At 41.7% G+C, this 27742-nt stretch overlaps 1 protein-coding gene across 3 annotated transcripts in view; it reads right to left on the reverse strand.

Moving 5' to 3' along the window:
• washc5 (WASH complex subunit 5) overlaps positions 1–27742 on the reverse strand; it is a 115865-nt gene that overhangs the window by 34753 nt on the left and 53370 nt on the right. For all 3 annotated transcript variants that reach the window (XR_014620654.1, XM_084332578.1, XM_084332579.1), the window contains exons 14-21: positions 27497–27572; positions 26176–26286; positions 21084–21224; positions 20730–20810; positions 18771–18872; positions 9438–9617; positions 5355–5479; positions 2815–2977 (exon numbers count right to left, since the gene is read on the reverse strand). Coding sequence is in view for 2 of the 3 variants with exons in the window: in XM_084332578.1 (XP_084188704.1) it covers positions 2815–2977; positions 5355–5479; positions 9438–9617; positions 18771–18872; positions 20730–20810; positions 21084–21224; positions 26176–26286; positions 27497–27572 (979 nt within the window). In the remaining variant the exon portion in view is untranslated. The remainder of the gene's footprint in view (positions 1–2814; positions 2978–5354; positions 5480–9437; positions 9618–18770; positions 18873–20729; positions 20811–21083; positions 21225–26175; positions 26287–27496; positions 27573–27742) is intronic.

Consider the following 27742-nt stretch of genomic DNA (forward strand, 5'->3'; position numbering starts at 1 on the left):
ATGTGTGTATATACATGAGTTTATATATGTGTATATATGTGTGTATATATTAGGGATGCTCGATATTGGCTTTTTTACCGATACCGATATTCCGATATTGTCCAACTCCAATTTCCGATACCGATACCGATATCAACCGATACCGATATATGCAGGGTTTCCCCCCCAAAAAACGGAATAATTTCAGGTAACTAATAATTTCACTGGATGCATTCAAAAGGCTTTCTAAATGTAAGCATTATCTGTGCAAAATATGATCATTAAAAAAGTAAAAATGAACATTTTAAACCAACATGCATACTTTTGACAATAAATAAAATAAGAATTGGTTCTTACTTGCTTGCCTGGGTAAATAAAGGTTAAATAAATGTAAAAAAAAAAAAAAAAAAAAAAATTGTTATTGTTTTTTTTTTTTTTTTTACCGATACCGATATTTTCCGATATCACATTTTACTGCCGATATCGGCCGATAATATCGGTCGGCCGATAATATCGGACATCCCTAGTATATATGTATGTATATATATGTGTATATATATATGTGTGTGTATATATATATGAGTGTATATATGTGACTGTGTGTATATATATGTGAGTGTATATATATGTGTGTATATATGTGTGTGTGTATATATATATGTGTGTGTATATATATATATGTGTATATGTATATGTGTGTATATGTGTGAGTGTATATATATATATATGTGTGTATATATGTGTATATATGTCTATATGTGAGTGTGTGTATATATGTGTGTATATATGAGTGTATATATGTGTATATATATGTGTGTATATATGTGTATATATATGTCTATATGTGAGTGTGTATATATATGTGTGTATATATGAGTGTATATATATGTGTGTATATATGTGTATATATGTGTGTATATATGTGTATATGTGTGTGTATATATGTGTATATATGTCTGTATGTGTGTATATATGTGTATATATATGTGTGTATATGTGAGTGTGTATGTATGTGTGTATATATGTGTGTATATATGATTGTATATATATGTGTGTATATGTGTGTGTATATGTGTGAGTGTATATATATATGTATTAAGGCCGGGCCGTTAACGCCGTTACCGGGCTAAGTTAACGGCGGACTCTTATCGCGCGATAAAGAAATTACCGCCGTTAATCTATTCTCAAAGTTGTGTGATGTATTGTCCTTAAATACTTGCCGTAGTTCCCAGCGTGACGTTGTGGTACCCGGAAGTGATTGCACAAGTATGTAGGCTACCTGAGCTGTAGTCGGAATAATAAAGTGTCAAACTAAAGTAGTGGTCCGGTAATCATTGTTATACAGGTGATGTTAAGAAGTCCTCAGGATATAACACAATTTGGCAACGAGGACGTCTGAATCTGCGCAATGCAAGAAAGAAGAAGTCCGTCGGGACGTTTGTTTACCTTATTAACGCTAGCTTAGCGAGTTAGCATGTTAGCTCACGGTGAACGACGTACGTTGCCCGGCACTTGGAAACAGCTACAAGAAGAGGAAATCCACTTGACACACTAAAGGAAGGATCGACTGGACTGTCGTGAGTGTTTACAACAAAAATGGCTTGGGTTATTGGAAATATTGGACCGTTTGATGACAATGTGGAGCAATGGAACTGTTACACTGAGCATTTTGATTGCTTCATTATAGCTAATGGAATTGAAGAGGACAAAGTAGTTCCCACATTTCTGACTGTAATGGGGCCCGGGACATTTAATTTGTTGAGAAACCTGCTACAGCCAGCAAAGCCAGGTACAAAAACGTACCAGGAAATAGTGGATATACTGACCCACCATTTTTCACCAAAACCTTTGGTTATTGCAGAGAGGTTTAGGTTCCACAGACGCAGCCAGGAGGAAGAAGAGTCGGTTACAATGTTTGTTGCAGCTTTAAGAAAATTTGCTGAACATTGTGAATTTAGAGATTCACTAAAAGACACATTGAGAGACAGGCTTGTGTGTGGATTAAGAAATGAAGGTGCACAGAAGAAACTACCGACAGAGAGTGATTTGACACTGGAGAGAACTGTCAATATCAGTGTAACAATGGAAATGGCATCAAAGGAAGCCCAGCAGTTACATGCAACGACGAGTAGATTGCACAAGGTCAGCGACGGGCAAAGCGGCCAGGGTCCGTGTTTTCGTTGTGGAAAAACAGGACATCTTGCACCAACATGTTGGTGTAAAGAAATGGATTGTCGTAATTGTGGGGAAAAAAAGGCCACAAGGGCACAGAAAATTACGATAAGTCTGGTTTTAAAAGAAACACTGGAAATGACAAAAAGAAGAGACATGTTCATGCTGTTGAACAAGGAGATAGAACAGCTAGTGACTCCTCAGATGAAGAGGCGAGGATACATCTCCTCCTCTGGTCATTATTTGGGTAGAACACACACATTTTGAATGCCTTCGGCAGACTTCAAATGAGCCATTTTAATCTAGATTAACTCCAGGATTGCAGATAGATTCATCTAGATTAAGAAAATGTATCTATGCCCACCTCTATATATGTGTGTATATATATATATATATATATATATATATATGCGTGTATATGTGTGTATATGTGTATATATAATATATATGTGTATATGTGAGTGTGTATGTATGTGTGTATATGTGTGTGTATATATGTGTATATATATATGTGTATATGTGTGTGTATATATATATATATATATGTGTGTAAATGTGTGTATATATGTGTGTATATGTGAGTGTATATATGTGTATATATGTGTATATGTGAGTGTGTATATATGTGTATATATATATGTGTATATATAGAGTGTGTTCTACCTGCAGCTCCTTGACGATCATGAAGCAGAGCAGGCGGTCGAGGCCGTTGAGACCGAAGGTTCCCAGCGTGTCCTGGATCTCAGAGAACAGCCGGTTGTTGGTGACTTCCTGGTGGCTCCTCAGGTCGTACCAGGTGTTCATCTGGTCGATGTAACATGTCGCCCTGGAGACCGACACAGACCACAGATACATTAGCGACTAGGGCTGTACTGAATGCTTCGAAGCTTCGATCATAATGTTGACATTCGAATTCTAAATCAACATTCAAATGTTTTACTTTTTGTAAAAAAAAAAATCTTTTTCTTTTTTTATATATATCTTTTTTTATGTGTCTATTCATTCTGTTCAAGTGCTGTCAGGCGATTGAAAAAATTAATCTGATTAATTATAGGAATCTAATTAATTACAGGATTTGTAATTAATTAATCGAATGAATCGCATTTTAATCGCATAACCATTTTATGCCTGATATTCTATATTCTATAATCATATTTCAAATTGCATGTGTCCGGATGGCACAATTCAGTACTGTATCTACTAGGGGTGGGACAATACATCGATCCAGATCGATATATCGATCTATTATCAATAATCAAATAGGATCGACGCAACGTAAAAAGATCGATTCATATTGCGATACTCTTATTTTGAAAATCCCCGCGAGTCATATCCGCCGGCGCCCAGTATTGTGAAACTCCGTGTACACATTACAGCAGTGTTTGCGTCTGCTGTAAAGCACTACAGAGCGTCTATTTTGCGAGCAGATATAAGTCTGTGCAGTTTTTTCCCCGCAACGGGTCAAATGCATATAACAGGCGTTGCATCGTCGCCATTCCTTTATGCCAACGTCGCGTTAAATATCTAAATGAACGTCGCGTTGGCTGCTTAAAAGCTAAGCAGCTAACCGTGAGAGAGAACAGGAGAGTGAAGAGGGGACTTGGAAGGAGGAGGGGTGGGGGCTGTGGGGGACTGTGTGTGTGTGTGTGTGTGTGTGTGTGTGTCTGTGTGTGTCTGTGTGTGTGTGTTAAAGCTCAATATATAAAAACAAAAGTGAACAGGAGGTCTATTTGTATTAAAAACAATAGATTGTTTTTCATTTAAATGTCTGGAAGAGCTCAAAAATAAATACATCAATTGATATTTCCGTAGCCTTTTTTTAGTTGATCTAAATGTGACTGATTGTGTTAAATGGGCACATAATATCGCCTCATATCGATCGCAGGCACCTGAATTGAATCGTATCGTATCGTATCGTGGCAGACTTTGTGATATCGGCAAATATCGTATCGTTGTCCAAAGAATCGATATCGTATCGTATCGTGATGAAACTGATGATTCCCACCCCTAGTATCTACAAAACCTTCTGTTTAATAATTGTCCATCTATGTGTTCGAATGTGGTGTGTGTGTGTGTGTGTGCGCTGCGCTGGGCTGCTCCTGATAATAATGTGGTGTGTGCGCTGTAGAGCTGTCCCCGAAGCCTGTTTTTGGGATTCTATATATCCAATAGACGAGCGCCCTTTTTGACCGTGTGACATTGTTCAGAAAGTTTGGTGCGCTTGACAAATTGCAGTGGGAAAGCAAACCAAACCAAATGAAGAATGCAACAATGTTGCAACTTCACCCCCCGAATCACACCGAGTCCACCAAAACTAATTATGTAAAAGGTACATTAGTGTTGACAATCATGAGTGTGCTCTCCTGTCATCCTGGGGAATGATTGACTCATTGACACCAGCTGAGTGATGGACTGATTAGACACCAGCTGAGTGTGTATATCAAGAGCAACCTTTCACAAAATAAAATTGTTGCTTCCTTGATACACGGATCCTGTTTGTCAGCGTTTTTATTCCTTCTTTCTATATACTGTGTAGTCTGTGTTATGATGTCTAGCCAATAAGCAATAGCCGACATTCAACAGGTTATGGGCCCAGGGTGCTAGAATCATGACGACCAGACAATCTGAAAGACGGTCTCGTCTAGCGTTTGACGGAGATGAAAAAAGCTATGAACTGTGGAAAACTAAGTTCACGGGCCATCTCCGGCTACAGAGGCTAAAAGACACTCTCGAAAACAGAGCTTCCTTTAACAGTGTCTGCTGAGGAGTTGAGAGAAGATGATGAGAAAAACGCATTGATTTACGCAGAGCTCATCCAGTTTCTGGACGATAAGAGTTTATCGCTGGTAACGCGAGACGCGTCTGATGATGGACGGAAAGCCATAGAAATATTGCGCAATTATTATGCGGGTTCAGGGAAGCCGAGGATTATCAGTCTCTATACAGAGCTGGTTCTACCACCGATTTAAAAATATATAAATCTTCGGTGACGGCAGGAAAACGCTTGACCTCCTTACTCTTGGCGAGGACAGTCCTGGTGGAGACGTTAGACGTGTTAAGACTCGTACTAAACCCCCGTCTGACTGGACGTTAGACTCATACTAAACCCCCGTCTGACTGGACATTAGACTTGTTAGACTCGTACTAAACCCTGTCTGACTGGACGTTAGACTCGTACTAAACCCCCGTCTGACTGGACGTACTTGGGGTCAGTGATCCTGAGGATCTCTCTGCAGAGGCGGCCGATGAAGGTGGCAGACTCGTCCACGGGGGGGAACTTGGGGATGGGGATGTGAGTGGACTGGTGCACACTCTGCCAGTCCTGGATCTGAGAAAAACAACAACAACAACAACATGTCACTCTGCCAGTCCTGGATCTGAGAACAACAACAACATGTCACTCTGCCAGTCCTGGATCTGAGGACGACAACAACAACAACAACAACATGTCACTCTGCCAGTCCTGGGCCCTGTTCCTCGTACCTGGCTAACAGAGTTACCCGTCTAAAATTGTCTAAATCACTATGGCAACAGATCGAAAAATTTGAGAGTTAGCTGGATATAAGCTGGCCACTCCCTCGGAACAAAATGGCAGCTCCCTTCCTCAGAGATTGATTGATTGGAAACTTTATTAACAGATTGCAGAATGGGGTACAATACAGTACGGCTCAATACACACAATTGTTAAGGGGATGCAGACCCAGAGAAAGACTTTCGTCTTGTTTACATCAGGGTCCCCCATTTTCAATTCATAATGACATTTATGACATACACAACATATAGATATACAGATATACATCATGACATTTATGACATACATGACATACAGATATACAGTACTGTTACATTTGTGACATACAAGATATGCAAATATACAGTACTGTTAAACAGAGATCCTAACAGAAAATATATATACGAGGGGGAGGAAACTGTACATTGGGAGGGGGTGGGTGGGTGGGAGGGGGTGTTTGGACATTTACAGGGGCCAGTTTCTAATTGCAGCCTCCCGTAGGTGCTCTTTGATCCCATTATACCATTCTGAATAATGTTTTCGCGAGATGATTCCCAGAATGTATTGATTTCATAGAATGTGTGAAATAGGCCTATAATTAAAAACAATTAAAATACATTAAACTGGTAAAAGAAATGCTTTTGAAATGTAAAATAATAGACCTAAAATTCTGATAATAAATCATATTCAGCCTATGGATTTCCTACATACTGCACGACACCTGTTTGAGCTGCGGGATGAGGTGCGCTTGTTTCTGATGGAGAATGCGTCCCAGCTCGCTGCCCACCTCCGATGCCGACTACATATCAATTGAGGGGGAATACGCACAGCTATACCTACCTATTAGAAAAAACATTATCTGCACTGACTTATATAAAAAATAAGTACAGATCACGTCTGAATGAATGTGGAGGATGATCTCTGAGTCGCTGTCTCCAAAATTAAACCCAGACTGGACATATGCCCATCCATCTCATTAGGTGAGTTGAACATTATAGCCTTCTAAATTAAACACGCTATATGTATTCATTTTATGGTTGTTTGATTATTGTGTTATTTTGTGTAGTTATTGTGCGTGTTAAAAGCCTCCAATGCATATGTGTGCGTGTGAACGTTTGCATGTTTCAACCACCTCTATATAATAGTGGGGGTCACGGCTCTCTGACACCGTTATTTCGGGGGGTCGCGGCCTGAAAACTTTAGGAACGATGTATTTATTATATTACATGATACCTAAGCGCATACAGTACAGATATCCTCATAAGTATCTATTAATTCGTATCAATTAGATATACTCTTTGGGCTTGTTTTTGTATACTTATTCTGAAAGAGTTGAAATAATTATTTTCGCTAGCAAGATCTCATTCGATTATTCATTCCATTAAGCCTATTGCCAGCAGGCACATTTAAATAAATATAATCTGATGGATTGGGGTAATGAGGGACTTAAAATGTGCCTATAGATATGCATTTAACTTGTTGGCGAGGCTATTGAGCCGTACTGTATTGTACCCATTCTGCAATCTGTTAATAAAGTTTTAAATCAATCAATCAATGCCATTAGAAAATCAGGATTTCTGCGATCGACACCTGCTGTCTTTTCAGGTGAGGCGGCCGCGCGCAATTATCCTGAGTATCAAGTCTGGTTCGAATTAACGAGACTGAATCAGCGTTCGAGGAACAGGGAAAGCCCGGATTCAAATTCAATCGGATTAATTGAATCTGGATAATGGGACTTTTGATCGACTTAGCTGAACCAGGTACGGGGAATAGGGCCCTGGATCTGAGAACAACAACAACATGTCACTCTGCCAGTTCTGGATCTGAGGACGACGACGACGACGACAACAACAACAACAACAACAACAACAACAACAACAACAACAACAACATGTCACTCTGCCAGTCCTGGATCAGATAACTCCTGAGGAAGCGGTTACTCTAATGACAGGGGAGCTGACCTTGGTCCTGGGGAAGCTGTTACACTCTAATGACAGGGGAGCTGACCTTGGTTCTGGGGAAGCTGTTGAGAGAAACGGGGTTTATTCAATGTATGTGATGTATAGATTGGGGGGAGATGGTAGCATCTAAAGGTGCCAGGTCAGAGAGGTCGAAATGTGCTTGGCTTAGAAGACGGTGATAGAAGAAGCGGTTTCACAGGCACAGGCCGCGTTAGGAGGGTGTTTGTTTTGAATTCCGATCTAAGACACAACAAAGATACCGGAGCAGCACAGGGCACAGAGGCAGCGCGATGGAGGTTTTGACAGAGAGAAACGTTTTGAAATGTGTGTAAAGGTTAAACACGGTTGTCATGACAGCGCGTCGCATGACAACCAGAAGAGGGGCGGGGCTATCGTTGCTATGACGAAGATCTATAAGTCGAACAGTGTTTCCGGGTGTGAGGCAGACCAAAGAAACGAATCCCACAGGAGGGAAGAGACCAAGGGACTCTCTCCTCTCACCAACGAAGAGGGGGGGGGGGGGGGGGGAAGGAAGGATGCCACATCATCATTAGCTTCGGCTACCACGAGGATGGTCTTGGCTGACAACCAGGCCTGACCACCAGTGGACTGAATAGCAAAAGGACAATAGACTGAACACACCGAAAGATCATTAGAATAGACTCTTCAAGGACAATACAATCTGTTAACATCTGAGCTGAGGTTTCCGTTTATATCAATAAACAACGCTTTTCCTCATAAGGTATTACGCTGTGTCGAAGTGTCGAATTCTTACGGAGGTGGAGAATTATTATAGTTTGCGGATCGTACTAACGGGGAGAGATAAGGATTATATTCAGCCAGTATCTGAGACGTCAGGACCATTAAAATTACACAACGCAGAGGAATTGGATGGAGAGAGGATAACACAAGAAGACGTGATACTGGCCAGATTGATCAGGATCTAACACTGTTACACTCTGATCCACTTTTTCTCCTCCTGTTTTTCTCCCATCCCAATTTAGTCGTGCCAATTGCGCCCTCCCCTTCCTGGTCGTTGCTCGCATGTGCCCCCCACTGGTCGGTCTAGGGAGGGTTGATAGATACTATCGCATGACCCCTCCGATACATGCGGAGTCAGCCAGCCACTTCTTTTCACCTGCCAGCGAGGACTCTCGTGTAACGAGGTGTAGGTGTAGCGAGGTGTAACGTGTGGGAGGCTCACACTACCCTCACCATCTCCCTTCCCTTGCTGTGCAGGCGCCCTGACCGACCTGTAGGAGTCGCTGTTTACAACGACCAGATTACCACCCACCGGCTTCCCTCCCGCTGGCCAAGCCGGAGCCGGATTCGATACCAATGTATCATGCGTTGGTGACGAGCGCTTAGTCTGCTGCGCCACCCAGCCGCCCTGAAGCTGTTACACTCTAATGACAGGGGAGCTGACCTTGGTCCTGTTACACTCTAATGACAGGGGAGCTGACCGTGGTCCTGTTACACTCTAATGACAGGGGAGCTGACCGTGGTCCTGTTACACTATAATGACAGGGGAGCTGACCTTGGTCCTGAGGAAGCTGTTACACTCTAAGGACAGGGGAGCTGACCGTGGTCCTGTTACACTATAATGACAGGGGAGCTGACCATGGTCCTGTTACACTATAATGACAGGGGAGCTGACCATGGTCCTGTTACACTATAATGACAGGGGAGCTGACCTTGGTCCTGAGGAAGCTGTTACACTCTAAGGACAGGGGAGCTGACCTTGGTCCTGTTACACTCTAAGGACAGGGGAGCTGACCTTGGGCCTGTTACACTCTAAGGACAGGGGAGCTGACCTTGGTCCTGAGGAAGCTGTTACACTCCTGCTCCACGTTGTAGTTGATGATGCGCGACACCTCCTCCTGCCAGATCTTCAGGCCGTAGATGCTGACGTAGTCCTGGATGTACTCGAAGGAGCGGTAGAACCCGTCCATGGTGGCGGCCATCTCCTTCAGCTTGGGCATCAGCTCGCTGGGCTGTGAGGGAGATGAGAGAGAGAGAGAGAGAGAGAGAGAGAGAGAGAGAGAGAGAGAGAGAGAGAGAGAGAGAGAGAGAGAGAGAGAAAGACCATCTCTTTCAGCTTGGGCATCAGCTCGCTGGGCTGTGAGGGAGGGGGGCGCTCATTACCCACACACACCATCACAAAAAACGAATAGCAGGGTTCCACAGACAATGCAAGCCATTCTGAAGAAGGTGTGTTCACACCGAAACGTCATGATTACAGGCTGCGAATAAATTTGGAAAAACCTGGAGTGCGTGCCTGGACATTGTTTCCCTATTTTTATGTATGATATTGGAGGTTACAGCACCCAGTGTCAAGTCTAGTGAGGTGAGCGCGTTCTACTACTTTTTTCCCACAGACATTGCAAAAAGTATTACACATACTTTTCCAAGCACTATTTTTCATTGTAAAAGGGCATTTAAAAGGATACGATTCACTTTTAAATGCTGTTCTTTATAAAAAAAAATACCGGATCCAATATGTATGGCTTAAAACCAATTTCCGACAATTAGTTACAATTTAATTAAAAAAAAATGATGTCTTGATTCAGACAAATGTTATCATGGATTAACTAAACTTTCAATGTGAATGGTTGATTTGAATTTCAAGGACTTTTTAAGCACCTTGTTAAAAAGATTAGCTGTTTTTAAAGAATTCCAGGCCTTGACTTTTTTTTGCACTTTAACACATTGGACGCCAGAGGGCGCTATGGGCATTGGGCCGTTGTGTGCCAGCGCTTTGTTCAATGAGGAGAATGCCGTGTTTGCAGTGCTGAAAACTATATTAAAGATTATAGCTATGGATCTAATAACGTTGTCGATTGTCAGTGAGTTTCTTCCAGTCAACATGCAAAAAACAGATAATTCTTTCATCCGTACATTTCCGTTTTATACCGTGGTGAATATGAGTATAGTTTTGGTGATTCTGAGTAATCCCAGGAAAAGACGCGAAAACAGCCCTTTAGTGAAATCCACTTATCACATTGGATTTTTTCGCCCGATTATCGAATCATCCTGAAATCAACGTTAGATTATCGGTATTATCCTTCCTCATGCAAGCATGAAATGTGGTTTAGAGCGGGGCGCCCATTCGTGCCGTGATGATGTCCAACGGGACACAGCACACACATATTCCACACAGACAGATCGCGGGATCATAATATCGGATCAACGCAAGATTGGATATATATAGTCCTTACCTTGTCTCTGATGTAATGCAAAAAAAAGAATCCAATTATCTGATCGCCATTCCAAGTACTGGTCGCGGTAGTCCGTCCCACGTTATCCGGCATTGCATATGAACGAGGGGGGGGGGGCTAGTTGATGCATCATTGTAAGCGCCTGTCTTGCCGGAGTATTTAAACCCTGCCCGCACGGCTCAGCTCGGCCCAGAAAACAAACAACATCGTTTCAAATGGAGTGCAATAGCGGCCGCAATAGCGGCCGCAAGGCGTTAGGCAGCGCAGCGGTATTGACCGTCTGCGATCTCAGACACACTCAGAACAGCCTGCATAGGCTGCCCCGATGAATTATGAATGGTAATAGCGAATAAAAGAAATAACGATCATAACAACAAGTTAACTCGTTGTTGGCGCTCAACTATTGGCGGGCTAACACGAGTTAACTCGTTGTTGGCGCAGAAAGGGTTAAGCACTTCCAAGGACCTTGTGCGAACCCTGAAATAGTTTATGCGAATATCGTTTGTCTCCAAAAATATGTGTTCCCTTGTTTTTACCGGCATCTACACGGTGTAGTGCATTGAGAGGGGACCCTATTAACTGTTACACCGCTGAACAGTGGTACAGCTCGCTAGCTATAGCCAGGTAGCATAACAGTCTGTTAACAGCTGGGAGAACAAAAAAGAAAGATGAAGAAAGAGAGACCCGATATGTTACATGGTAGCAACGTTTTGTAAGTTTGCCCTGTTGTTTCACTAAGCTCAGGCATTTCAAGCATCAGTGATGTAACGTTCAGAATGAATGATTTACGTTCACCTGCTCCGCTAGCGTTAGCCATTAGCAATGACAGCAGCCGGCTAGTTTGCTTGTTGGATTATATCACGTTCGCTATTAACACATTGGTTGCCAACAACGAGATTTCTCGTTATTGGCCGCCATGCGTTGGTTGCCAATAACGAGATTTCTCGTTATTTAATCGTTATTTATTTTATTAGCGATATCCATGAATTTTTCATCCGTCCAGCCTGACGTTATCATTGGGAATGGCTCTGAGCTCAAAAAGGGAAAATACCGCCCCCTATCGTCTCCCGGATGGTAATGCACATCATTGGATTGAATTGAGTGAAAAAGTGCATCAGATAAAAACTCCGGTCCAGGGTTTTCCCATCTCTGGCAAGCAGTGTCTGTTACCAGATTCCCTGCCGAGGCTCGGAGAAGCTTTCGATTATGCGTTTCGGACTATAACGTTGGATCAATAAACGCGATCAATATTTGGAATGGCGATCAGGAATTGGATTAATCTTTTTGCAGAACATCTGATCTGAGGTAAGGAATCTATGTTACCAGTTTTGGGTTAATCAGAGTTGTTTTTCACAGATTTCACAACGTGTGTGTGTGCGTGTGTGTGTGTGTGGCATTAGGCGCTGAGCGCGGCACGAATAAATGATTTTTCAGCCGGCTTTTGTATCGTGCATAAGAACACAAATAGTCTGGATAATCTAGCGTTTATTTGAAAACGATTCATAAATCCGCTGGAAAATGACAACGTGTTTTGTTGTGTAAATGGCTATTTTCGCTGAAATTACTAGAACTCTCCGAAACTATACTTGTATTCAAAACGGTATAAAACGGAAATGTACTGATGAAAAAACAATCTGTTTAGTACATGTTGACTGCAAGCAAGGCATTGATAAGCAATGGGTGTATTAGACACATAAGACAAAGCGGGGCTCGCAACTCATTTGTAGTTCCAAGGTGTTTATTTGACAAAAAGGCAGATGCAACGTTTCGACCCTTCCGGTCTTCTTCAAGCATGAAGACAACACAACACTGACATATTTTTATACAGGAAGTGAACTAAATTGAATATCAGCCCCACCTGGTGATCAGGGGCGGTCCCAAGACTTGCATGATACATTTTATACATGATTAAGTAACAATTTCTTTTCATTTGACATTTTTTAGAAGATTTGAGAAATAGCTATATTAAACACAACATTAAGACATAATTTACAGATAGGCAGCAGTGTGTAAGGTACAAGTCCTAGTCACTGAAAACAAAACATTAGACCTTATTTGTAAATGTAACTTATAGAGGGAGACAGTCAATGGACTTTTTTTTTCTTTCATTTTTTTCAGTTCTTAATCAGTCTTAATGTTGTGTTTAATATAGATATTTCTCAAATCTTCAAAAAAATATCAAATGAAAAGAAATTGTTACTTAATCATGTATAAAATGTATCATGCAAGTCTTGGGACCGCCCCTGATCACCAGGTGGGGCTGATATTCAATTTAGTTAACTTCCTGTATAAAAACAAACGGAGGATGTGCGTTATTTATTTTTTCTGAGTATTAGACACATAGCCATAATTTAAGATATAGTTTAATCGCTCGCAAATGTGCTCGTCCTCCCATTGATTAACATGGTGGCATCCAAGCGATAAATCGTCGTTAAGTAAAAACAAAAGATTATGCTAATATATATATATATATTTTTTTAAGTGAAGCAAACCATTCTTATTTAATACATTTTATATATTCAGAGGCAGCCTAATTTTCATAGCCTAATTGATCTAAAATATGCACATGCTACTGTTTCTGTTTGTTTATTAAAGGGGACATGCATTATAAATGGCTTTTTTCAGTATTTTGCATTGTTTTATAGTAATAGGGGTTAGTATCAATGGGTCTCTGTCTCTAATTACCATATTGACTCATCAGTCTAGTCTCGAGTTCACGAGATCTTCCCTCACTCAACTAAGCCGTTCTGATTTGATGGTATTGCTGACGTGAATAGGGTACTGATTTGCATAACTAACGCCCCCTCTATGGTTGACAGCGACAGCAGAGCGAGTGGAAATATCTTCACTTCCTCAAACAGAGCGAGGCAGAGAGAGAACGAGCGAGCGAGGGAGAGGGAGAGAACGAGCAAGCGAGGGAGAGGGAGAGAGAGAGAACAAGCGAGCGAGAGAGAGGAGCTTCTGTCGGGGAAACACACACGCATTTTACACACAACCTGGCTTCTCCCTGGGGGGGGGGGGGGGAAGAGAGAGAGAGAGAGAGAGAGAGAGAGAGAGAGAGAGAGAGAGAGAGAGAGAAATTTCATGCCAATAAAGCTTTTTGAATTGAATTGAATTGAATTGAGAGAGAGAGAGAGAGAGAGAGAGAGAGAGAGAGAGAGAGAGAGAGAGAGAGAGAGAGAGAGAGAGACTGTGGGTGACTCTCACTCAAAGCGCTTATGGGCGGAGCCCATCCAATAACAGCCTGAAATCCTGAGGCTGGAAAATGAGGCTTTTGAGTACTTCATTAGAAATATAAATCAATGCGTTTTTTTTTTAAACATACAGATGTGTTCAATAGACTCACAGGAATTGTGTAAAGTTGCCCAAATAGTGCTAGGAATAGCAATGCATGTCCCCTTTAAAACTGGTTGATAGGCCAATCATAATGCAATGCTGTTATTATAGGCTACGATGGTGAATGGTGTCATTTTGATTTATTGTCAGATAATCTGAAGTGCCTATTTTATGTGCAATACCCTTTGATTTTAATGATCCATTCTATTAAAAAGAATAACTGAATTTAACTGAAACTGAACATTTTAACTGAATTTAAACTGAAACAGAAAATAACAATTTTGTGTTTTTTTATTTTTTTATATATATATATTTTGGGGGGGGGGGGGGGGGGGGTCGAATTTTCGGTCTTAGTAGACTATTCGAAAATGATTTTAGTCAGTCATGCACGTCCCTATTCCAAATAGATGGGTCAAGTCAGTTGAGATGGGTTAGCGACAGTCGAATACATTGCCACGTATATTAACTTATACTCCATGCAAAAACTAACCGCTATTGACTTCCTGCACTAGGTACAGGATATTGGGCATCAGCTCGCTGGGCTGTGAGGGAGAATAAAGTGATTAATCTGATTAAATTTGTATTTTTTTTTATTAAATCAACTTTCTTTAATGAATATAACTCATCAGTTTCGTCAACATAAATAATCCAATAAGGGCAAGGTTGGTACGAAAGTGATGGTGACATTTTTATGACGAGTCATATACTATAATAGTATAATATTAGTGTAGCCAAATTTTTATCTGCAACTGTGAAGAAAAAACCCATTGGATTAAACAGAATGAACGGACACAAACTAAATATATAATAATAATAATAATAATAATAATAATAATAATAATAATAATAATAATAATAATAATAATAATAATAATAATAATAATAATAATAATAATAATAATAATAATAATAATAAGTCGATCTGCGAGATATAACACTTTTTCCAGAATAGATTACATTTTTACATCCCCGAGACTATTTGATAACTACGATGTGGAAATGATACCCAATGCATTATCAGATCACTGTTATTTACTCCTAAAAGGAACATTTGGTATACTATCAACCCGAGCCCCAAGATGGCGATTTAACACGATGCTGCTCAATAACCAGGAATTCATTACACAAATCAAAGAAGCTCTTACGGTATTCCTTCGGATGAATGCGAATACGGTGCAGGACCCCAGAATATTATGGATGACGACAAAGGGAATGATCAAGGATTTCACTGATAGCTTTTCCTCCCAAATACGCAAGAATCAATGCTCAAAACTGGATGAACTGGAAACGCTTTACTCAACGTTATTTAATTCTTTACAATACAACAACTCGGTTCGACTGGAAAATCAAGTCAATATACTAAAAAAATAGATTAACGCCATATATAGACAACAATCTGAAATGCAAATACGCAGCACAAGACAACAACTCCCAAGGTTCCAAACCAAGTCACCTATTAGCTATGCGATTAAGAGTCAACGCAAAATTTGCAGATATAACTACCATTAGAGCACAACAAGGACTTGTTACAGAACCCAAAGAAATAAACATGACATTCAAAGAATTCTACTCCAATTTATACAAATCAGATACAACCTTCGATCCAAACAAAATGGACACATATCTTAATCAAATTAACCTCCCTAAACTTTCAGAGGATGACGCTAAACAGTTAGAAACACCGATCACACTAGATGAACTTAGGGAGGCCATATCTGAAATGCAAAGTGGTAGGGCTCCTGGAAGAGACGGTATCCCACCAGAAATGTACCTCTCTTGTTGGGACATAATTGGTCCCTTATTACTAAATATGATTTTATACTCAGTCAAGGAGGGGAACTTCCATAAGAATGACAATATTGCACTCATAACAGTCCTCCTTAAAAAAGACAAAGACCCCACCGAGTGCGGTAGTTATAGACCTTTAAGCCTCCTCGGAACCGATATCAAATTGTATTCTAAGGTATTAGCCATCAGACTACAAAAGCATATGACGTCTTTAATTCATCCGGACCAAACTGGCTTCATAAGAGGTCGCTTGATCACTGATAACATAAGACGATTACTACACGTACTAGATGCCAACAAGGAAGACAACACACCTAAGGCGATACTGTCCCTGGATGCAATGAAAGCTTTTGACAGGTTGGAATGGTCGTATCTATGGGCAGTATTAGAAAGGATGGGGTTAGGAAAAGGATTCATTGATATGATTAAAGTATTATACAAAGACCCATCGGCCATGATTACAACAGGTACAATCATCTCCGAAATCTTTCCGGTATCACGCTCAGCCAGACAGGGTTGCCCTCTTAGTCCCGGACTATTCGATCTATCATTAGAGCCTTTAGCACAATATATAAGACAATCCCAATCCATAGAACCAATCATAATCAAGGGCACACAACACAAAATTAGTTTATATGCGGACAACGTAATACTGTTCATGCAAAACCCCAACACAGCATTGCCTCATCTTCTCAAGCTGATTGAGGACTTTGGAGATCTATCGGGATTTAGGATAAATTGGCCGAAGTCGGCCTTCCTCCCACTTAACGCCCCTGCAAAAAGAAATATAACCCTACCAAAAGAGATACAGATGGTAAAACAATTTAGATGTTTGGGAGTTGAGATATTCCCCACCATAAGCCAAACGGTGAAGCACAATTACATAAAAATCCAAAACAAAATCAAATACGACCTTGTCAGGTGGTCGAAACTTAAAAACTCAGTACAGACACGTATATCAATAATCAAGATGGACGTCCTACCTAGAATCAACTTCTTCAGCTCAATGCTACCGTTACCCCCTCCAAAGGGTTACTGGAAAGAATTACACTCCTCCACATACAGATTTATTTGGAATAACAAACCACCACGTATAAAAAGATCCACCGCACAGAGAAACAAAGCAGACGGAGGTATGGCATTTCCAGATTTCTACCACTACTTTAAGGCGTACACTTTAAGACCACTAACAACATGGTTTGATCCCCAAGCATTAGTATCCTGGAGAAATTTAGAAGAAAATATAGTAGCTCCACATAAGCTGAAGGGCATAGTATACACCAAATTACCAATTAAGCAATGCGAACGAAAATTTGGCCCCATAATCACTCATGCGATCCGGATATGGCGCGAAACACAAAAAAAATATTCTACCCTACATAAATGGCATAATCATACTCCCTTATTCAATAACAATGCACTCTGGATAGGAAAACAACCTATAAGATTCCCTAGATGGGAAAAGCAAGGCATACACTCATTAGGAGACGTCTTCAATAAACAGGGTTTTTGTAGTTTCAATGAAATACGCAAAAAATTTAATCTCACCAAGTCCACATATTACTTTTACGCACAGTTATTGGCATGTTTGAAGGCTCACGGTGTTCCATTAAATATACCAATTGTACACCACAGATACCACAAATTCTTCTATGAAAGAGAGACATCAAGAGGTTTTGTTTCAGATTTTTATCATCAATTACTAACGTCCTCATATGAAACCCTCCACCTAGACTCCGTCTGGAGGAGGGATATACCAGACTTGGAAAGTGATTTTGATTGGCAAGAAGCCTGGGCAAATATTCGATTCACATCAAGGAACCCGGACCATCAACAAATCAATCTTAACTATATTCACAGGACATACTTGACTCCTATAAGACTGAAAAAAATGGGTCTTATACAAGACTCCAAATGCTCCTTATGTACAAATGGGGACGAGGGGACATTTATGCACATGTACTGGGACTGCCCACCAGTTAAGATATTCTGGAAAGAGGTGACCCAGCAACTATCAAATCTCTTAACTTGGAATATACCTGTACACCCCTCTGTACTACTGCTGAATGATGTTTTTGAGTGTGCAGTACATCCACAGCTAAAGAGATTGGTTTTATCGGGTATCACAGTGGCTAAAAAGCTGATAGCATCACGATGGTTCCAACCGGAGAAAATGTGCCGAAAGGTCTGGATTATTACATATCTTGATGTGATCTATCAAGAAATATCTACAGCAAGAATTTTGGGTCTCAATGAATCCAAAATGACATTGTGGTTAGAAGTGGTGGAGAAAAGAAAAGCTAGCATATAATGGTAATGTCTGGTTAGGAGCGAGGGAAAATGGATGGATTATCCAATGGGGGGTCCGGAAGGGGGGGGTACGAGCTGGAGCATATGTGTGTAGGTTTTTAGATAACAGGTATTAAGGGTATATCCTATATAAGACAATTAACTAAAATGTGATCTCATTGGATGTGCACTGACAACTAATGCTTGTATATCTTATCGTGTGTTGTCATGTTTGTTTATGTGTTTGTTTAAAAAAAAAATTATAATAATAATAATAATAATAATAATAATAATAATAATAATAATAATAATAATAATAATAATAATAATAATAATAATAATAATAATAATAATAATAATAATAATAATAATAATAATAATAATAATAATAATAATAATAATAATAATAATTTTATTAAACATTTAAAATTCGAATGTTGATTTAGAATTTGAATGTCAACATTATGAACGAAGCTTGGAACTATTCTGTACAGCCCTAATGACTAGATGTCTGACCTTAGCCTTGGGGTTGAAGATGAGTCCTTTGTGCAGGGCGTAGGCCACTCTCCTCACCAGCTCCTTCCTGATGCCGTCCTCCAGCAGCTGCTTGGGGTCCACCTGCAGACAGAAGAGGAGTCAACTATACTGACCTCAGACCAGCCAGCCAGTCAGGCACATGGTGGGGTCCACCTGCAGAGAGAAGAGGAGTCAACTATACTGACCTCAGACCAGCCAGCCAGCCACCTGCAGACAGAAGAGGAGTCAACTATACTGACCACCTGCAGCAGTACAATCACAGTTCAGTTCCAACGCTCATTAGTCTGGACGATTGGAACAATCCCCCCTCCTTCTCTTGTTGAGGTACTGGCCCAGAAAGCAGAGTCAGAAGAGCAAGAAGCTCATAATAAGGAGGCAGATTATGCTAAACATAAAGTGGATGAGGAGGATGGAGAGTACGAGAGTGATGAGGATGGAGATTGGAGAGATAGACTTTGACTATCTCTTTGATGATGATGATGATGATGATTAGTAGTTTAGGTTTTAATGTTGTGCCAACAGAGAAGATGTACTGTAATAGTACTTTGTTTGAACCTTAACAAAACATATTTCACTGGATTTCAAATTGTATAGGAAAATGTGGTATTTTGTCTATGTAGGACGAATTAGTCTTTTCACATTAGTCTTCCACTTTTGACCTTGTTTACACAAAATCTACAATATTTAGGGCATAACAGCATGATACAATCTTTATTAACATTGTATTTCCAATATTAACCTCAAATTGATCTCATCTGATGGACTACATTTGAGTAAAGTGGGAAAATAGAGATGTGATCTAAACATTTTCAGCTTTTTTTTGTGCCTTTTCTTGTCCTGAAATAGAATCAAGATGTGTTTGAATCTTGAGACATACATACAATACATTGAGACAAATGTAGCCTATATTTTTCAGTCAGTTCGGTCTTTGTGTGCCAAACATTATTTAAGGCTGTAAACACTGTAAACTTATTATTATTTTTTGTACTTTATTAATAAATGAGAAGCATGTTTAGATTTTTGAGTATAACAACGTATATCGAACCGAACCGAAAACCGTGACCCCAAAACCGTGATACGACCCGAACCGTCGATTTTGTGAACCGTTCCACCCCTAACTGTGTCCTTTATGATAGATATGATACACTGTGTCCTTTATGATAGATATGATACACTGTGTCCTTTATGATATATATGATACACTGTGTCCTTTATGATATAATATGATACACTGTGTCCTTTATGATAGATACACTGTGTCCTTTATGATAGATATGATACACTGTGTCCTTTATGATATATATGATACACTGTGTCCTTTATGATATAATATGATACACTGTGTCCTTTATGATAGATATGATACACTGTGTCCTTTATGATAGATATGATACACTGTGTCCTTTATGATATATATGATACACCATGTCCTTTATGATATATATGATACACTGTGTCCTTTATGATATATATGATAGTGTCCTTTATGATATATATGATACACTGTGTCCTTTATGATAGATATGATACACTGTGTCCTTTATGATAGATATGATACACTGTGTCCTTTATGATAGATATGATACACTGTGTCCTTTATGATAGATATGATACACTGTGTCCTTTATGATATATATGATACCCGCCACTGTGTCCTTTATGAAAAGGTTGGATGACCTTCTCTGGTTGAAAGGCGTAACTATCATTGGTATTTGTTTATTTTTTAAAGCCCTTGTAACCGTCTTAGCTGATTTATTATCGTTCATTCTTATTTATTGTGCCTATATGTATGAATCTGCTGATAAAGTGTGTCTTGTTTTTTGTGAGCTTGTTGTCGCTGTAAATGAGGGTAACCTCAGTGTCTCATGAGGTGAAATAAAGGTTTGAGATTAAAGACGTTTACACCTCAGAACAGCAGTGAAACATCTCAACTCAGACCTTGATGATCCCAACCAGAGTGGTCTTCATCATCAGGATGCCCTCTGTGAAGATGGAGATGGCGTGGGTGAGTTTGGCCACCTGTAACGACAAGGAGCACAACGTATCCTTAGAACCAGGAACTCAATCAGTCACGTGAGCTTGAGGAACGAGAGGACACAGCATGAACCAGGAACTCAATCAGAGTCACGTGAGCTTGAGGAACGAGAGGACAACAACGGCTGGAGGACAAGATACTAAGACAAATAAGACACACAAGATCAGATCAGATCAAAAGAAGACCGAAATAAAATCATTCATTCATTCATTCAAATACATGCTAAAGCAGAAACATGTGGACAGGCGGAACAGAACCTCGTAGCGAGGCCCCAGCTGGGAGTAGTCCTTCAGCTTGTCCTTGTCCAGACGCGTGGGGACCTCCGTGATGTCATGGATCTGCAGCTTGATGATCTTGGCCAGAGAGGTGAACATGCTCTCAGGGATGATCTGCAGCACCTGGAGAAGAGGAGGAGAACGTGTTTACTTACTTTCTCTTTACTGTATGTAGCACACTCTACTCTCTCTTTACTGTATGCAGCACACTCTACTCTCTTTACTGTATGTAGCACACTCTACTCTCTCTTTACTGCATGTAGCACACTCTACTTTCTCTTTACTGTATGTAGCACACTCTACTTTCTCTTTACTGTATGTAGCACACTCTACTTTCTTTACTGTATGTAGCACACTCTACTCTCTTTACTGTAGAAGAGCATTTATGCAGGTGAACACCAGGAAGGCTGCTGGCCCAGATGGCATAACAGGACGTATACTCAAGACCTGTGCCAACCAGCTGGCCCCTGTGTTCACCGCCATATTTAATCAATCACTGGCGGAGTCAGTGGTCCCTGCCTGCTTCAAGATGTCTACCATCATCCCTGTGCCGAAGAAACCCTCCCCAGCATGTCCAAATGACTACAGACCGGTGGCACTCACCTCTGTGGTCATGAAATGTTTCGAGAGGCTGGTCAAGGACCACATTTGTGCCTCCCTCCCCAGTGATATGGACCCTATGCAATTTGCATACAGGACAAACAGGTCCACCGACGACGCGGTCTCCCAGGTACTGCACAGCACCCTCTCGCACCTTGACCGTCAGAAGGGGGGCTATGTGAGACTGTTGTTCATTGACTACAGCTCAGCGTTCAACACCATAGTCCCCACCAGACTGGTGGACAAGCTGATCGAGCTAGGTCTGAGCTCCGCCCTGAGCGCCTGGGTACTGGACTTTCTGAGCGAAAGACCCCAGGCGGTCAGGGTGGGGGGTCAGACCTCCAACACCATCACCCTGAGCATCGGGTCCCCCCAGGGCTGTGTTCTGAGCCCCCTGCTGTACTCACTCTACACACACGACTGTGTGGCCAAGTTCAGCTCCAACTCCATAGTGAAGTTCGCAGATGACACGGTGGTGGTGGGGCTGATCTCGGACAACGACGAGAAGGCCTACCGGGAGGAGGTTGAGGTACTGGAACGCTGGTGCCAGGACAACAGCCTGCTCCTGAACATTGGCAAAACCAAGGAACTGATCGTGGATTATAGGAGAGGACAGCAGGAGACACACACACCACTGATGATAAACGGGGCTACCGTGGACAGGGTGAGCAGCTTCAAGTACCTGGGGGTCCACATCTCAGAGGACCTGACATGGTCAACACACATAGACACAGTAGTAAAGAAGGCGAAACAGCGTCTCTACCACCTGAGACAGTTAAGGAAGTTCAGAGTATCGGGGAAGATACTCCAGTCCTTCTACTCAGGAGCTGTAGAGAGCATCCTGACCGGAAACATCACTGCCTGGTATGGAAACAGCACGGCACAGGACAAGAAGGCCCTACAGAAAGTGGTGCGCTCAGCCGAGCGTACCACGGGTATTGCACTACCCCCCCTGCAGGTTCTATACAACAAGAGGTGCAAATCCAGAGCCTGCAGGATAATGAAAGACCCTCACCACCCCAATAACAGCCTGTTTCAGCTGCTGAGGTCAGGCAGACGCCTGCGAACCCCAGCTACTAGGACAGAGCGGCTTAGGCTCAGCTTCTTCCCCCAGGCCATCAGAGCCATGAACAATGAACATTGAGTGCTCAGAACATTGAACTGTCCACACACAAGCACACATGAACACACACACGACACGCACACTGTGCACGCTCACACACAAGCAGCCACTTAACACTTTAACATGAGCGGGCACACACTCATGTCGCACACACGCACACTTATGGCCAAAGGAAAGGACACTTTAAATTAGAATAACAGGAACAGTGTATTGCACTACCAAAGCTAACTAGCATGTCACACATGCTCTGTAAATAACTATGTACAGATACCGAGATGTCACTCCATGTTACCTGCTACCTGTTACTGCACAATGTTGTTTTCTTCTTTTGATTCTATTATATGTACCACTGTATTGCACATCGTTGCGGGCAAGACCACCCGCATTTCATTGTATACCTGTATGCCGTGACAATTAAAACTCTTGACTTGACTTGACTTGTATGTAGCACACTCTACTCTCTCTTTACTGCATGTAGCACACTCTACTCTCTTTACTGTATGTAGCACACTCTACTCTCTCTTTACTGCATGTAGCACACTCTACTCTCTTTACTGTATGTAGCACACTCTACTCTCTCTTTACTGTATGCAGCACACTCTACTCTCTTTACTGTATGCAGCACACTCTACTCTCTTTACTGTATGTAGCACACTCTACTCTCTTTACTGTATGCAGCACACTCTACTCTCTTTACTGTATGTAGCACACTCTACTCTCTTTACTGTATGCAGCACACTCTACTCTCTTTACTGCATGTAGCACACTCTACTCTCTTTACTGTATGCAGCACACTCTACTCTCTTTACTGCATGTAGCACACTCTACTCTCTTTACTGCATGTAGCACACTCTACTCTCTTTACTGTATGTAGCACACTCTACTCTCTCTTTACTGTATGCAGCACACTCTCAGGGGCTCATGAGAAACAAGCATTTCATTATAAAGTATCCTGTATTTTGTTCTGACAAATAAAAACAAACTTGAGAAGAAGAACGCATATGATGGTGCATTTATATATCTCTTTTATCCAAAGCGCTTTACAATTTGTTCCTCACATTTGACCCATTCACTCACACATTCACACACCGACGGCAGAGGCGACCACGCAAGGTGCAGTTAGGGGTTAAAGTGTCTTGCTCAAGGACACTTCAACACACTGCCCGGGAGGAGCGGGAATCGAACCCGGGATGCTCAATGACTCTAATGCAACACTAACCCATCCATCTACATTCATTGCACATGCATCCAACATGCACACACTCACTTTAAACACTCACCTTTAACATTCACTTTAGACACTTTAAACACTTTTTAACACTACACCATATTTTATCTATTTATTACTAAATGATTTGCACTACATCACTACCTCATTTTTGCATTTTGTTTGCATTTTATACTTTTGTATCGTGTTTGGTCTTTATTCTTTTTTTTTTACTGTATGAAGCACATTCTCAGGAGGCTCATACAGTACCAAGTGTAACTGAGGGGTACAATTCCCTGACTGTATTGATAAGTATGGTATCATTAAACCACTACCGCTTGATGTACTTTAACTTCTGGCCATACAGTACACGATATCTAAGTATGATGAACACTTTCCCACATATGAAATCAGGTCCACACAAATATAACAGTCGAAGGTTTAATATAGCAAAAGGTATATACAACATTCACTTAATTACATTTATGATTTGAATGCACTTGTAAGGCAAATGAGTATTCGTAGGCAAATCAACACTGAATGTCCAATCTCTGGTTACGCAGGAAGCAAGTATACAACCTGGTTCTTTAGGGAACTATAGCGATGGTACTTAAAGATTATAGCGGGATACTAAAGGGGTCCTGCTGGTTGTAAGTCAGTAAGGGGGGGGGGGGGTTTGGAGAGCCGTCAGCTGCATCCCATCTGGCCAACGATTCCTGGGGAGAATTCAGGTACAGAACACAGTGCCCGCAGGATCTTGATCCACAGATGAATACACTTGGGCCCTCTTGTAGACGGTAGCTGTAGGCTGTAGGTCCACAACGAAGGAGAAGCGAGGCGGCCTCGGTCTGGGTTGAGCGCCGTCTCACCTGGGCTCCTCTCGGGGGTAATTCCAACACTCACCGGCGTTGGCTGTTATCCGCTCCACAAATCAAAGCACCCAAAGCAAATAGATATTCCATGCCGTATAGGCTCAGCAGTCGTCCGGGTAGGTAATCCAATGTGCAGGTCCACTCGTCCTCGCCCAGAACTCCTCGGATGAAAGCACCACGCGTGGTCTGCCCAGCCTGGTTAAGACTCTAGATAACGCGAGGAAACGATGGGGGTGCTGCTCACTTTAGAACTCTAACCGAACGATGCACCATACATAATAGACTATTATTAACTTAATAGAAATACGTCCCACTCGACGGTACAGTGCCAAACTATGACAATTCAGCTATGAATTTACACGAGGTCTCAATGCCTATTCTGGGGCCAAATAGGCCATACTGCACCACACGTGGGTCGTGGGTGAGGCTTCACGTCTGTTACTAGGTTGGAGGGTAAAGGACTAATGGACTAAAAAAAAGTTCTACTTTACTTGCGCCATATTTATATGCACGGTGAACAAATAGTACCATTCGTATTTCGGTAGCCGTATTCCTACGCGGAACCGGGGCTAGTTGGGACATGTTCGTCGGCACTATTGAACTTGACTCAAGGGGCCTGTCTGCTGGCGCCAGGTTCTTGTCCAATGAGAGAATGAACTATTATGGGCTGTAGTAGACTAAAGGGATATTCAGTGTATATGTACAAAGAATATACAAGGGATATCAAACGATATACAAATACTATTAAATATATATCCATAAATAAATATATATATTCGGTTTAATCTGATCCTTCACAACACCAAGCATTTCACTGTAATGTACCTTTTGTATTATAAAACAAAATAAAAACACAATAAAGACTTAAACTAAAGGGGGGGAAATACCTAATAACCATATTGTGTAGGAGAAGTTTAGAAGCCTATAGGCTTATAGAGAACTTCCCCTGTTTAGTCAAATCAAACATACAAAAATATATATATTCTTTTTTAAATACCAGTAATACATTCAAAAGATATGTGTAAATACAAACATACATACACACAGTACATACATGCATATATACTGCGTACATAATAATACATAACCACCCACCCACATAACCAAATACTACCTACATCTATATAGACCTATCTATCTACTGCTTTTTGGATATGAGCATTTTTTTTGTAATGCTAAACACTGGAAAAGGCCATTTATAAGACACGGGACCTTTAACAGTAGACTATTCAAAAATGATTTTGGTGAGTCATGCACGTCCCTCCGGCCTACCTTTCTGACGTAGGCCACCAGCTCTCCGGAGTAGAACTGGGAGACGCTGAGGAGGTCCGGGCTGTTGGCCTGGTTGATGCGCAGGAGGGGGAGGTCCAACGCGGAGGCCAGCTGTGCTCATAGGAGAACACACGCATCAATCAAGAGACATTCTGTTACCAAGGTTAACGTTATGAACACTGTAGGAAAACAACTATAAAAGAACGTGGATTGGCACTTTAACCTTTTCACTACCACACTACAGTGTGGTTGTGAAAAGGTTTACCCTCTGTCGTGTGGCAGTGAAAGGGTTAACCCTCTGTCGTGTGGCAGTGAAAGGGTTAACCCCCATTCGGTTTCACACCCAGTGTATGCGTGTGTGTTCACATGTCACAGTACAGCAGTATGCAGCTCGTCATGTAGGGTGAAGGTGAGTGAGGCCTGTGTTCTGTAAGGTTAGATTAGGGACAGGGGCTCAGTGCAATGTCCCCAGTTCTGACCTGTGTGTGAGTGAGTGAGTGAGTGAGTGAGTGCGTGAGTGAGTGAGTGAGTGAGTGAGTGAGTGAGTGAGTGAGTGAGTGAGAGAGAGAGTGAGAGAGAGAGTGTGAGAGAGAGTGAGTGAGAGTGTGAGAGAGTGTGAGAGAGAGTGAGAGAGTGTGAGAGAGAGTGAGTGAGAGTGTGAGAGAGTGTGAGAGAGTGAGAGTGAGTGAGAGAGTGAGAGTGCGAGTGTGTGAGAGAGAGTGAGTGTGTGAGAGAGAGTGAGTGTGAGAGAGAGTGAGTGAGTGAGAGAATGTGTGAGAGAGTGAGTGAGAGTGTGAGAGAATGTGAGAGAGAGTGAGTGAGAGTGTGAGAGAGTGTGAGAGAGAGTGAGTGAGAGTGTGAGAGAGTGTGAGAGAGTGAGGGTGAGTGAGAGGGTGAGAGTGTGAGTGTGTGAGAGAGAGTGAGTGTGTGAGAGAGAGTGAGTGTGAGAGAGAGTGAGTGAGTGAGTGAGTGTCTCTGTCTGTTTGTGTGTGTGTCTATCTGTGTGTGTGTGCGTGAGTGAGTGTGTCTATCTGTGTGTGTGTGTCTCTGTGTGAGAGAGTGAGTAAGTGAGTGTGTGTCTATCTGTGTGTGTGAGAGAGAGAGAGAGTGTGTGTGTGTGTGTGTGTGTGTGTGTGTGTGTGTGTGTGTGTGTGTGTGTGTGTGTGTGTGTGTCTCTGTGTGCATGTATGTGTGATTGATTGAGTGAGTGAGTGAGTGAGTGAGTGAGTGAGTGAGTGAGTGAGTGAGTGAGTGAGTGAGTGAGTGAGTGAGTGAGTGAGTGAGTGAGTGAGTGAGTGAGTGTGTGTAGACAGAGTGTAACCTTGAGGAATGTGGCTCTCAGCTTGGTGACCATGGAAGGACTGACTCTGATGCTCTCCTGCATGATGGAGGTGAAGCTGTGGACAGAAGAGGAGTCAACTACACTGACCTCAGAGCAGTCAGCCAGTCAGTCAGTCAGCCAGCCAGTCAGTCAGTCAGTCAATCAGCCAGTCAGTCAATCAGCCAGTCAGCCAGCCAGTCAGTCAGTCAGTCAATCAGCCAGTCAAGTTTGCAAGTTTCTTTAATA

Source organism: Notolepis coatsorum (genome assembly GCF_963971535.1).
Source record: "Notolepis coatsorum genome assembly, chromosome: 17".
NCBI classification, from domain to species: domain Eukaryota; kingdom Metazoa; phylum Chordata; class Actinopteri; order Aulopiformes; family Paralepididae; genus Notolepis; species Notolepis coatsorum.